The 14,051-nt window shown below is 43.0% G+C and overlaps 1 protein-coding gene across 1 annotated transcript; it reads left to right on the forward strand.

Annotated features, from left to right (window-relative positions):
- Positions 1–325: 325 nt before the first annotated feature.
- On the forward strand, positions 326–13,225 carry LOC121004490 (zinc finger protein with KRAB and SCAN domains 8-like). The gene is made up of 7 exons (XM_040436747.1): positions 326–363; positions 448–597; positions 682–831; positions 1,381–1,530; positions 1,614–1,708; positions 7,500–7,602; positions 12,166–13,225. The coding sequence occupies exons 1-7, from the start codon at positions 330–332 to the stop codon at positions 12,930–12,932; spliced, it is 1,449 nt and encodes a 482-aa protein (XP_040292681.1). The 5' UTR covers positions 326–329; the 3' UTR covers positions 12,933–13,225.
- The last annotated feature ends 826 nt before the right edge of the window (positions 13,226–14,051 follow it).

The raw sequence follows: 14,051 nt of genomic DNA on the forward strand, positions 1-14,051 counted from the left end.
CTCTAATGAGCGCTGTCAGGACCCTGTGTCTGAAGGATGGGGAAGAAAACTGAGCCCAATGACGGGGCCTCCACCTCACCCCCTGATGCATGAGGAAATCAATAGAAAGAAAATCCTAGAACTCACCAACAAGATGATTGAGCTGCTGACTGGAGAGGTGACACTGCTGGGAATGCTGGGATATTATACAGGAACGCTATGAAGGGATCTGGGTGATTACTGTATCATTGTGTTGTCAGGTTCCTATAAGGTGTCAGGATGTCACCATCTATTTCTCCATGGAGGAGTGGGAGTATTTAAAAGGACACAAAGATCTGTATAAGGACGTCATGATGGAGGATCACCGGCCTCTCACACCAACAGGTAATAGACATGACTAAATACACATGTCCTCTCATTATCTGTATGTAAGGAATGAATTCAGTCACTGGATGTGTTTTTCTACAGTTAAGGAAGAGATAAGAACACCGGAGAGATGTCCCAGTCCTCTTCTTCCACAGGATGGTTTTGAAGAACATTACAATGTCCCACAGTATGATCAAGTATATGGAGATAAGGACATTATGATGGAGGATCGCCGCCTCCTCACATCACCAGGTAATAGACATGACTAAATCCACACGTCCTCTCATTATCTGTATGTAAGGAATGAATTCAGTCACTTGATGTGTTTTTCTACAGTTAAGGAAGAGATAAGAACACCGGAGAGATGTCCCAGTCCTCTTCTTCCACAGGATGGTTTTGAAGAACATTACAATGTCCCACAGTATGATCAAGTATATGGAGATAAGGACATTATGATGGAGGATCACCGGCCCCTCACACCTAAAGGTAATAGACATGACTAAATCCACACGTCCTCTCATTATCTGTATGTAAGGAATGAATTCAGTCACTGGATGTGTTTTCTACAGTTAAGGAAGAGATAAGAACACCAGAGAGATGTCCCAGTCCTCTTCTTCCACAGGATGGTTTTGAAGAACATTACAATGTCCCACATTATGATCAGGTAGATGGAGATAAGGACATTATGATGGGGGATCACCGGTCCCTCACACCTACAGGTAATAGACATGACTAAATACACACATCCTCTCATTATCTGTATGTATGGAATGAATTCAGTCACTGGATGCGTTTCTTACAGTTAAGGAAGAGATTAGAACACCAGAGAGATGTCCCAGACCTCTTCTTCCACAGGATGGTTCAGAAGAACATCACAATGTCCTACAACATGATGAGGTAGATGGAGATAAGGATTTCATGATGGAGGATCACTGGCCCCTCACACCAAAAGGTAATAGACATGACTAAATACACACATCCTCTCATTATCTGTATGTATGGAATGAATTCAGTCACTGGATGTGTTTCTTACAGTTAAGAAAGAGAGAAGAACATCGGAGAGATGTCCCAGTCCTCTTCTTCCACAGGATGGTTTTGAAGAACATTACAATGTCCCACAGTATGATCAGGTAGATGGAGATAAGGACATCATGATGGAGGATCACCGGCCCCTCACACCAACAGGTAATAGACATGACTAAATCCACATGTCCTCTCATTATCTGTATGTAAGGAATGAATTCAGTCACTGGATGTGTTTCCTACAGTTAAGAAAGAGAGAAGAACATCGGAGAGATGTCCCAGTCCTCTTCTTCCACAGGATGGGTCAGAAGAACATCACAATATCCCACCAGATGATCAGGTAAATTAAGATAAGGTCTCATGAAATGTCCTCTATGATCTGTAGAAGGCTGTGAAGATCTTGGGCCAGATTTATCATTAGCTCAAGTCAGAATAATGGAGTGAAAAAGTTAAAAAAAAATTGCGCAATCGCTTAAACTGCGCAAAAATTTGAGACTTTTATTGGCTCTGCGCTATTTTCACCAGTTTTTTGAAAGTGGGCGTGTTTTCTTATGTAAATGAATCTCTAGACAGATTTACTATTGTGACCATTTAAGAAGTTGCAAAAAAATGTGCAAAATCACTCCAGTGCGGACCATGCTTATCTTATGCGACTTTTTACAAGAACATGCGACTTTTCGTAAAGACGTGCGACTATTGTAAAGCTGCTTACTGACTGATAAACTGCTACGGTCAAACCACATTTCACAGTCTTAAAGGGCCGATCATAAATCTGATTGGAATAAGCTGTCAGAGTAATGATAAATCTGTCCCCTTGTGTTCAGTCTTGTTTTATCCGTGTATAATAAGAAAGGTGGAGATTGCAAGATTACAGCTGACCATAGATATTACATGTTGTCTGGTTTTTCTCACAGTTTTCTGGTTATGGAGACTGCTGGTTGGAATAGGGAACCCTTTGGACTTATACAGAAGACCTGCAGATATTGGTGTCTGATAACTGGCAGTGGAGGTGCCCACCCTACCAAAAACTGATAATGTGGCCATATTGCTGATATGGTTGTGTTAAGAACATGTTTGGTGTATGTTTTCCTTTGCAGGCTATGGAAATTTAGTTAGACGTTTATAATGTTAGGTTGTTGTTACGAGCAACAGACTCTGTTTCATTTTCACCTGGTTTCAAATTTTGTGTGGGCAGTTGCTATGCATTTGCCTTGCTTCTGAACCTAGGCATGGTTATCACCTAGCTGTCACGCCCTGCCCTGTGGGTGTTCTGAGGAGATCTGTCAGAATTGCTGCACGTAACTTGATCTGACAGTTTGTTTTGTTGTGGGTTTGAGCAAAATCCCACCTCCTCCCAGGTGTTGTTATTTAGGTAATTGGTGAGGCTATTTATTCCTCTCTCTCCCTATAGCATTTGTGGGTTATAGTTCTGCCTTGTGTGAGCTCTGAAGTTTGGTGGATCATCTGCGCCAATACATCTCTAGATAAGTCCTTTTCCCTTTTTCCTTCTGTGTCTGTTTTGTCCAGGCCTCTAGGGAGACGCTCGCTCCTTCGGTTGTCGAAGTCTCTTTCCCTCTTCCCTACAGCTGAGGGTTTGGTTCAGTGTGTTTTAGCCTTAGGTACGTGGGCATATGCATATCTACCATTGAGATATGCACATGGGCATAGCAGCTTAGGGAAAGTCTTTTAGGGATTACTTGGAGGTGACCCCTTTGTTCCCTAGCATTTGGTGCCTAGTCAGTTGTTTTGTTTGCTTTGCCGTGTTCTGTTTCCTTCCCTTATCTTATCTACGTGACATTATAACCCGCCATACCGTCATTTGTGCCTTGCTGTTTGCAAAATGGAAACTATTGATCATTCATCAACTATCTACCTGTATGTCACACATCTGTCATCCATTCCTTTGGTGGATAATTTCCTCTTTCTGTGACCCTTAGCATTCAGTTTCTGTTATCAGAGCCAAATAGGCACCAGAGGGGGTGGTGCCAGAGAGTTTTAAATTTTTATTTTTACTTGACCACCCACCCCCTGCTAACTAGGTAACCTGTCATGAAGTAGGGAGTGGGGTGAGGGGCTGTGGTGTTTTGCAAAGGCCCAAAAGAAGTGACTACTAACCTGGATCAGCTCTGTATTTGCTACACTGCAAGAGCTGAAGGATCTGCGGTGGTGTCACCATCATGTGATCAGTGTAAGAGGGGCCAGAGCTCCGCAGTGGAGATAGGTAGAAGTGAAGGACCTGTGATGACATCACAGTCATGTAATCAGTGCAGGAGCCAGGGCTGAGCAATGGAAAAGTGGTGAGCCTGAGAAACATTTGGGTTAATATAGTAGTCCTCTCATTTTATACCCCTCTCTCCAATATCCTCTATCCCATAATAACGACCTGGACATGCTGGGAGTTATAATCCTCTCTTACAACCTCCCCCCTCCCCTCCCCTCCTGATATATACTCTGATATCCCATAATAACAGCTTGGGCATCCGATCCGTGCCTCCGCTCCATATCTTGTGGATTGCAGACCCATTCTGTTTGTGGCCACAATACAGGCATGGGCCACACATACGTTCGTGACCCCTTCAGCTGATTTGTGGAGCAGCAGTGAGCAGAAACTACTACTCCACCAATCCGCCCAGTCACATACACTCCTGCAGTGCCAATGAGGAATTAGGAGCACTGTGACTACAGGCCTGCCCAACTCTTGCTTCTGGGCCCAGGCTAGCCTAGAACTGAAGCCTGAACACTACAGTAGCCAGACTGCCCCCCCCCCCCCCCATAGGCAGAAGAGGAGAACTGAAGAGGCCCCCCCAAGTGTGACTCCGGCCTGCGCTAACTCTTCCTCGGGGTGGAGGATTCCATAAGTGATTGATGTTAATGCATTAGACTAAATTCACACAGGTGAGTTTTCCATGCACGAAGGGAAACGCAGAGCATCCGGACTGAATCCTGACCCGTTCATTTCAATGGCTCTGTGCACGAGTACGTTTTTCACGAATCATCTCTGAGTTCAGGAAATATCGTAGCCTGTTCTATATTGTGCAGTTTTCACGCAGCTCTGGCCCCTTCGTAGTGAATGGGGCTTGTGTGCAAAACGTAAGGGAGGAAGGCGTCTGGATGCAATGTGTATTTCACTGATGATTGCTCGGAGATGTGGATTGTTATTCTTAATTTTTGCGCATAAAATACACATGCAATCCGGATGGAATAATCAGAAACTCAACGCAATGGCGGACAAAACTAAGTAAGCTTGTGTGCAAAACAACCATTTTATCCCTGAACAGATCCTGACACAATCCGTATCACTCGTGTGAAAGAGGCCTTAAAGGGGTTGTGTCACTTCAGCAAATGGCATTTATCATGTAGAGAAAGTGAATACAAGGCACTTACTAATGTATTGTGATCGTCCATATTGCTTCCTTTGCTGGCTGGATTCATTTTTCCATCACATTCTAACCTGCTTGTTTCCATGGTTCCGACGAGAGATGAGCGAATTAAAGTTGACGAAGTGGAATTCGATCTGAATTTCAGTAAAAACTCAATTTGTCCCAAAGTTGAATTTCCTAGCACTTCGTGTTAATGAATGGCTGCTGCACATGTTACAAAGTGAAAGTAATAAGCCCGGGAACGAGGGAGCACCCACAATGCCATGCGTGAAGCCAATCGGCAGATAGTGAGCCCCTGTGATGTCACAGCTCTATAAAAAGCCTCCTCATGCCCGGTCTCTGCTATTTTTCAGTGAACTTAGTGCAGGGAGAGACGTGTCAGGCACTAGGGACAGTGATCAGGAAAGACTTATTAAAAAAAATATTACTATTGAGCAATTCAGAGACAGATTATTCATAGTGTAGGGAAAGGATAGGGAGGCATTATCCACACTGTAGGGAGAGAGCAGGGACCAATAGGGGAGTGTAAAGCCTGGGTAATAGGGACTATTCTATTGCACCTTGCTGTACTAATTGGGGATACAAAGTGATCTATTACTACAGATTTTAGATTGGTTTAAACAGTAATTGCAGTAATCTTAGCATCTGTTATTGGGGTGAAAGTGCGGTCTGATGCAACCAGTTTTGGGGTGTATTTATTTTAAAGGGTAACAGTCATGTTTTCATCGAAAAATCTATTTTAGCATATGTTACTGCTGGTGGAGCATTATGCAAAAAGCAATCTTCAGTTTCTTTACATACCACAGTTTTCCTTGAGTTTTTCCCTTACTTACGGCTGTTTAAACATTTACAATATGAGGACCTTCTCAAGATGGCTCCTCTGCCAGTTCTCTGAGGCCAAAACTGCTTTCCCTCACTTCCCATACACACTTGCTGTAGCCAGCAGCTCCCTGCCAGCCAATCAGATTGGATTACTGAGAGACACGCCTCCTCAATCTGAAGCCTAATGCAGGCATGCAGTGTGAAGGACCGCCCCTCCGTCTTCCTGTCTTCTTAGCCGGAGACAGACAAGCCGTAGCAACTATCTTTTAAGGGAGCAGTGGAAAGGGGCAGAGGACATTAATGAAAACTGTTATTATAAGGTAATTACAGATCTTTTGACAATCTCATTGACAGACTAACTCAGGTATACATGCCTAGCTCTAATAAACTAGCAAATAAAATAAAAATATGACAGTTACCCTTTAATATATAAAATTACGTCCATTCATCCTTGCTTTTGGGGTGAATTTGCTGTCTGATGCAACCAGTTTTGGGGTGTATTTAGTTTATATATAAGTACTTGCGGTCTGGCATGCTGCACGAGTGAAGAAAGCTCACTCCTCGGGCTTAAGAAAAAAAAAAAGATACTAGAGGTGATCACACCATAAAGGCCACAGAACCTGAAAAGGTTTAGTCGCCAAGGCCATGGTTCACCGAAGCAGAGCACTTCTCTACACACTTTTAGGGAGGTCAAATTCTTTTACGCCTAATTCGATGCCTCAATCCGTAGTTGTGGAGTTGGTGTGAAATAGCGGCCGGATAGTACACACTTTAGGGTGACTTCACACTTCAGTTATTTTATCAGTTATTACGATAATTTTTTGTCAGCTAAAACCAGTAGTGAAGCCTACTCAGGGATAAGGTGAAATGGAAAGATCTGCACCTGTTCTGTGTTTTTGACCCAAATCTGGTTTGATACTACACATTTTAGGGTGTTCAAATTCTTTTACACTTAGGCTACTTTCACACTAACGTTTCTATTTTCCGTTATTGAGATCCGACATAGGATCTCAATACCTGAAAAAAATCTTCCGTTTTGTCTCCATTCATTGTCAATAGGGACAAAACTGAACTGAACAGAACGGAGTGCTCCAAAATGCATTCTGTTCAGTTTGGTTGTGTTCCCATACTGGAGTTGCGGTTTTCTTTCCAACATGGGATGCGGAGCAAGACGTCATGACCCACAATGCAAGTCAATGGGGACGAATCCGTTCAACTTTGACACTATCTGACACAATAGAAAACGGATCCGTCCCCCAATGATTTTCAATGGAGTTCATGACGGATCCGTCTTGGCAATGTTAAAGATAATACAACCGGATCCATTCATAACGGATGCAGATGGTTGTATTATCAGTAACTGAAGTGTTTTTGCTGAACCCTGCCGGATCCAGCAAAAACGCAAGTGTGAAAGTAGCCTAATGTGTCAATCAGTAGTTGCGGAGTTGGTGCGAAATTGTGGCCTGGTACTATTGCTCTTTTACCCTTGCAGTTACGGTACAGTGTGTCCGACAGACAGGTGAGGAGGAGAGATCCGCTACTTCCTCCGGTAGACGAGCAAGTAGCGACGATGATTTTCGCATGGGAGCTGCTGTTGCAAGCAGTCAGGCACGTGGCCCCGGGTAACTTAAGTGACGTGCAGACAGTGGCGGACGATGAAGAGGGGAGCTTCATTATCATCATCAGGAGAAGAAGGTGGCAGCTTGCGCGTGAGGCAGTGGATGAGCCAACAGGGTGGTAACGTGGCCGTGAGTCAGCAGGGTGGAAGCAGTGTGAGATCTGTAGCCAAACGTGCCTACTTGTCCGCAAAGAAGTAGCGGTGCACGGAGGCAGCGGTAGCAGGCAGTCATGACCAGCAGTCTACTCATATGAAACATTCCCCATAACTTCTCCAACCGTATGATGACCTCTCCATTATTTGACTCACAGGTTCTGAATCCGAGTGAAGATCTGAACATTATATATGTTACAGAGACAGATGTGAAGGGTGATGAGCAGAATATAGAGGACATTCCTACAGATAACCGCCCAGGTGAGTAGTAACCACTAAATAAAGCAGAGAAGACTAACAGATTCTACTCCTTCACTGAATACTACAATTTTATGTTGAATTCTTTATGGTCTGTATTCTGTAAGGTTTTTCAGCCAAAATATAAATTGAATAAGGATGAAAATGTGATTCTGATTTTGAGAGTGAGGAACCATTAGCTCCTATTAGGGTCACATAAAATGTTATTGTGTGCTGACACAGAACAGATATACACCCAAATAAGAGAGGGAGGATGGAAGGTCAGAGCTATTAGTGTCAGGAATGGTGGTCACCAGAGTCTAGGAGGAAGAGATGAGGTTCTCTTTGTACTCTCAACCTCCTCTTCTAGTGATTTGTTCCTTCAGAAGTCCAACTGTAGACATACTAGGGATAGTGTTTAAGCACTGCCCAGTGAAAATGACCGCAGGTGGACCCCTGCCACAAGCTATGCGTCCCAGGTACCAGAATTTACTACGTTGCAGGTTTTCACATGGACATGGTTGGACTTGTGAAAATCAGAGGTATTGCTAGGGTCTCAAAAGATTCAGGGCGAAAATCTTAATGCATATGTGTCAAATTCTCAATCTAACCCCTTCCCCAGTGCTAAAGGCATATTTTAATGGACATTACATTTCGCATTATCACACGTACAGAGGACTACAGCACCACCTACCTATTAATCCAGTGATATCTCCCTTGATGTAGACGTCCTTTCCATTCGGCCCAAGCTAAATTTGTAAAATCGGAGAGTCTTGAGAGACTTCATTGAATAACTTCTGCCTACGATTCTACAACTAAAAAACATTTTAAAACCGTAATCCGAAGTCAGCTTCGGTACCAGTTGGTACCTTGTAACCAAAGCCGACTTCGGATTCCTGTTTTAAAATGTTTTTAAAGTCGTAGAATCAAAAGCCGAACTTCTTCACCGAAGTCTTGCGAGACCATAATACCGCCGTGAGGTATAATGCCCCCCTTGTAGTTCCCACCATCATTGAAACAGGTAGCCCTGGAAGACCCTTTGGGTTCTACCCCAGAGCAAGAACCTACTACATCGGGGTCCTTTTTTCATTACGACCACCAAAGGTTGCAGCTTGTTGCTTAAATCCTTAGAGGTTGCTCATAAAAATGAAAGGATTCTAGGATAACATAATAAAGACTCTTCAGGGTAGTAGGAAGCTGGTCACTTCGACCATCTACTGAACCTTCAGATCTGGAAGAGGTTCTGTTCTTGGTAGGATAAGGTGATGGTCCCCCAAATCAATATAGATTAGTAAGGGTACTTTCCCACTAGCGTTATTCTTTTCTGGCATTGAGTTCCGTCCTAGGGTCTCAATACCGGAAAAGAACTGATCAGTTTTATCCTAATGCATTCTGAATAGAGAGCAATCCGTTCAGGAAGCATCAGTTCAGTCTTTTTTACTTTTCAGGACGGAGATAATACCGCAGCATGCTGCGGTCTTATATCTGTCCGGAATGCCAGCTCCGGCATTATTTCCCATTGACATGCATTAATGCCGGATCCGGCTCCAAGTGTTTCGGAAAAACGGATCTGGCATTGCGGTCTGCGCATGCTCAGACTGCAAAAAATGTGAAAAAAATAAATGCCGGATCCGTTTTTCCAGATGACACCGGAGAGACGGATCTGGCATTTCAATGCATTTGTCATACGGATCAGGATCCTGATCCGTCTGACAAATGGCATCAGTTTGCATGCGTTTTGACGGATCCGGCAGGCAGTTCCAGCGACGGAACTGCCTGCCGGAATCCTCTGCCGCAAGTGTGAAAGTATCCTTATTCAGAGGATCCTGGTTTTCTTTCAGTAGGGTATTAAAAAGGACTGAGACCCAGCACTTTCAAAGTATCGATCTTGGCTTTGAGTGTCTTCTTTGAGACTAATTTGATGAAGTACAGGTGGATACAGAGGTTGAACAGAGCTGCATCTAGACTGAGACCTTCTATTAAGAATTGTATTCTTCAATGGGACTTCAATTTAGTTCTTTGGGCACTAATGGGGCTACCATTTGAACCCCTGGACTCTGTCAGTCCAAATTCCACTCTCATAAAGTAGCTTTCTTGATCCACAATTGCTGATGTTTATATAGAGAGAGAGAAAAAAGCCATTCTACAAGAACCATTGCTTCCTCTTCAGCTGCAAGAGCTGGGGCTTCTCTACAACAAATTTGTAGGGCAGCAACTTGGTCTAATTTCCATACATTCCTAAAGCATTATAGATTACACTTGCAAAACTTAAAACATTTTTCTTCTCCAGGCCATTGTCTCTCCCTAATTACTAATCTGGGACATCTCTAGGTGGTGCTGCCATGGGGACAAAATGGAAAATGGGAATTTGCTATACCTATAAACTGTTTCCATTAATCCTCCATGATTGCACATATTTTTATACCTCCCTTTGTTTCTGCCTGGTGTATGATGGTAATACAATACATTTCTTGGTTTGGCAGATTATCATTGGTGACTGTAGTCATTTAGTAAACACTGGTGGGTATGTTCTGGATGAGGGGTGGGGTCAAATTTAACCTTAGTCTGTTCCAGCCCCTAAAGAGATCAAGGTGGTACCCTCATAAGGGACTCATGGAAACCGAATTGCCAGTAAGAGTAATTCCCATTTTTTGTGGCTAAGCGAAGAGTTGCAGTGATGGCCTACTGCGTTTATCCTAGATCTTTCTGGGCTGTCAGACAGCTAACTCCCAAGATATAGGAAATTGGTGTCAAGAACGCAGAGTTATGAAATCTGAGTATGGAAACTCTAGCGGTAAACTTTGGAAGATATAGAAGTTGGACCCTGGCCTGCTAGGTTTTCTAGGTTACCCTGGGCATATACCATGTTAAAATGGTCATGACATGCAGTATTTATAGGGTATTACTAGGTACACAAGCACTACCAATTCCTGCAGCAGCAACTCCCAATTATGTGGCCTTACTGGGTTCTACATGGTAACATATAACATTAACAACACCATTTTTACATTATTGCAGGGTTCAATGCGATCAAGAAGTAGGCATGCTAACTTATCAACATTACACATTTCAGTAGAGCTGGGAAGGTCATCAGCAACATAACCATCCCAGATCAGAACCTAGTAAGACATTGGTGAGAATATTCTCAGACACTCCAACTTAATCCCTCTCCTGCATTGTAGTACAAATACACCCATGCCATAGCCAAGGCAAGGTTGACTCTTTCAAACTAGTCAGTGACAATCAGGGCTTTCCCGAGTGTTATATCCTCAGAAGACACACATTTGGGACAGACTAGTATCATTTCAGCACCAGTGTCTTTTAGTCTCAAAACTATTGTAACAGTAAATTGTCAATGGGTTTCCCTTATCCCACTCACAAACAAAAAAGCTGGTTAGAAACAGGTGGTTTTGGTAAGTGGGTGTCCTTTTGTCAGGACAAATATTGCTGAGGTGTCCAAATTTCAAATGCAGGGTTGGTATATTATAAAGGGGTAGAACCTCGAGGAAAAAAATCTCTAGAAAACGGTCTTCAAGTTTTCAAAGATAGTAATGGACAATCCATGGATCCATTGCTGAATATTGATTTTCCGGCCATTTACCACATCAGAGTAGCTGATAATAGTTCCACAAGAAGTCCTATATTTTTTGATAGACCTTTTGGGTGAGGTATTATTTCAGATGAGAGCTTTTTTAATTATCTCATAATCCTCACCCTGGTGTCGGGGAAGTTCTGCAACCATTTACAGGGTTTCCTCATAACCAGGGTATTAAGTTGTAAAATGAAGCACAAAATACGCCAAATGCAAACTAAAACAACAAACGAAGTCAGAACAATACCAAATCGCCAGAAGCCAAAAATGTAGTCGCAATACCAAATCCAAAAATCTAAGCAAAGAAGTCTTCCTTAAATGCAAGAGAACAGTAAGGGGAGCCAGAGGACAAGAAATTCACTGGCACATTCAGGTTCCGGCCTTTTAAACAGAAGAAAGGCAGCTGACTCCAGCGTGCCTGCCCACCGAGTGGAGATGCTGGCCGCAAGCCCTGACGCTCGGGAGCCCCAGCGTACCTCCTCATTGGCCCAGGGCTCCAACATCAGCATAGACTGCCAGTAGACCGGGCAGCAGTGGCTGGGGGAACCGTGACATATACAAAATAAAAACAAGAAGGGGGACACTGATTGCAAGTATTTCCTAATTTAAAATAAGCAGTGAGCTTGTCATTGTAGACTGGTTTATTCCTCGAAAAGGATTCCACGTATGTGTGTCAAAGAGATACCACCTAATAGCTCCGACTTGCAAATCCTTCATGATTCTCCACTGAGAATTTCAATAGAACAGTGTAGAGATCGTCAAGAACATAAACCTGTGAAGAAGTGGAAAACTGGAAAAGAACAGCCTTGTGCCTGAACATAATCTACTGGTCCTTGTTCTGAAGTCTTCCGCTAGATTGTGATCTGTTTTCTCACCACTGTCTTACATTAATAATTGAATTTTGTTCTATACTTTGCAATTTGTATTAAACTTTTTCTATAGAAATGGATCTGGTTATATTGCTCACAATAATAAAATCTGTTTTATTCTTGCAGATGACTGTACCAGGAGCTCAGATGAACATTGGATTACATTAGCTTTGGATGCAACTGCTCATGATAGTACCCAAGCAACATATGAAGCTATACCCTCAGCCCTTCACAGCCAAGATCTTTCATTTGATATATTTCCGCAGGTACAATCTTCTGATTCATCACAGACTGTAACTCAAAATAAAAGTGGTAGAAGTTCTGACGCGAGAGCTGACACGAAGATTAAGTTGTTTTCATGTTCAGAATGCGGAGAATCGTTTAACCATGAATTAGAACTTCTTCAACATGAGAGAAGCCACACAGACGAGAAGCCGTTTTCATGTTCGCAATGTGGGAAACGTTTTGCTTTCAAAAAAACTCTTGTTGCTCATGAAAAGATGCACATTGAAGAGAAGGCACAGAGGAGTCACACAGGGAACAAGCCTGTCTCATGTCCTGAATGTGGGAAAATTTTTCTCAGAAAATCAAATCTTCTTAAACATCAGAGAATTCACACAGGAGAGAAGCCGTTTTCATGTTCTGAATGTGGGAAATTATTTATCAATAAATCAAATCTTATTACACATCAGAGAATTCACACAGGGGTGAGGCCATATGTGTGTTCAGAATGTGGGAAATGTTTTACTCAGAAATCGGATCTTGTTAGACATTGGAGAATTCACACAGGCGAGAAGCCATATTTGTGTTCAGTATGCGGAAAATATTTTTCTCGGAAAACATATCTTTTTGATCATCAGAAAACCTTTCACAATGGAAAAAGTCATTTATGAATGTGGGAAACATTTTACCCAAAAATCACATCTTTCTATCTTTAAAGAACTTAAGCAGGGATGTACGGTAGTCATTTTCTTTTTTTAACTAACATGTCATGCAACAGAAAGGAAAGGCAAATAAGAGCCGTAAATTATAATTATTAAATGTATGCAATTAAGAGTTCCTTGACTGCCATAGGCCTACAGGTGAACTTTCTGTTAGTTTGCAACTTAAAGGGGTTATTCAGACATACCCTTATTTTCACCCAGGCAGCACCCCTAAGGGCTAGCATCGGAGCATCTCATCCTCCGATGCGCTCCCTTGCCCTGCGCTAGATTGCGCAGGGCACGGGCTCTTTTGTTTATCATAACACACTGCCGGGCGGAGGCTTCCGCCCAGCAGTGTGTTCGGTGACGTCACCGGCTCTCATGGGCGGGCTTTAGCGCTGCCCTACTGGCTAGGGCAGCGCTAAAGCCCACCAATCAGTGCCGGTGATGTCACCAGGCTTCCTGGCAGCCCCATGGAGAGCCCGGTTCGTTACCGAAACTCCTAAAAATACCTTTGCCCTGAGCGATTTAGCACAGGGCAAAGGAGAGCATCGGAGCATGATCTGCTCCGATGCTTAAGTCAGGGGGGCTGCCTGGGTGAAAAAATGGGGATATGTCCGGGTTCATCTCTGAACTCGGACAACCCCTTTAAATCCCAGATAATAACCTGTAGCCACCACTAGAGGGAGCTTGGTGAAAAGAGATTTTTACAGTTTGCATTGAGCTCAATGGAAGTCATATTTATTCCTATACTGTTTGGAAGAGGCGAAGGAATTAGAGCTGTATAGAGGAGATTTGGCAATGTCAGTTGCCTGGTGTAAATAGATTCAGAGATCATGGGGTTCAGAATGAGCGCCATATTTATAAAGCCCCTGCTCTACTTTTTACAACATAGGAGTTAGGGAAAGTACGATTTTGTAAAAATTTTGATTTGTGTACCAATAAAAAAAAAATGATGTCAGAAAGGTCACAGAAAGCCAATTTTCCCAAGGGTTCCAAAAATGTTGTTGTATGCCCCTGACAGTTACAGAGAAATTGTGAAAGGGCTAATAATACCTAGCAAACCATAGAGTAGTGAAGCCTGTATAG

The sequence above is a fragment of the Bufo bufo genome, chromosome 6 (assembly GCF_905171765.1).
Source record: "Bufo bufo chromosome 6, aBufBuf1.1, whole genome shotgun sequence".
Taxonomy (NCBI): domain Eukaryota; kingdom Metazoa; phylum Chordata; class Amphibia; order Anura; family Bufonidae; genus Bufo; species Bufo bufo.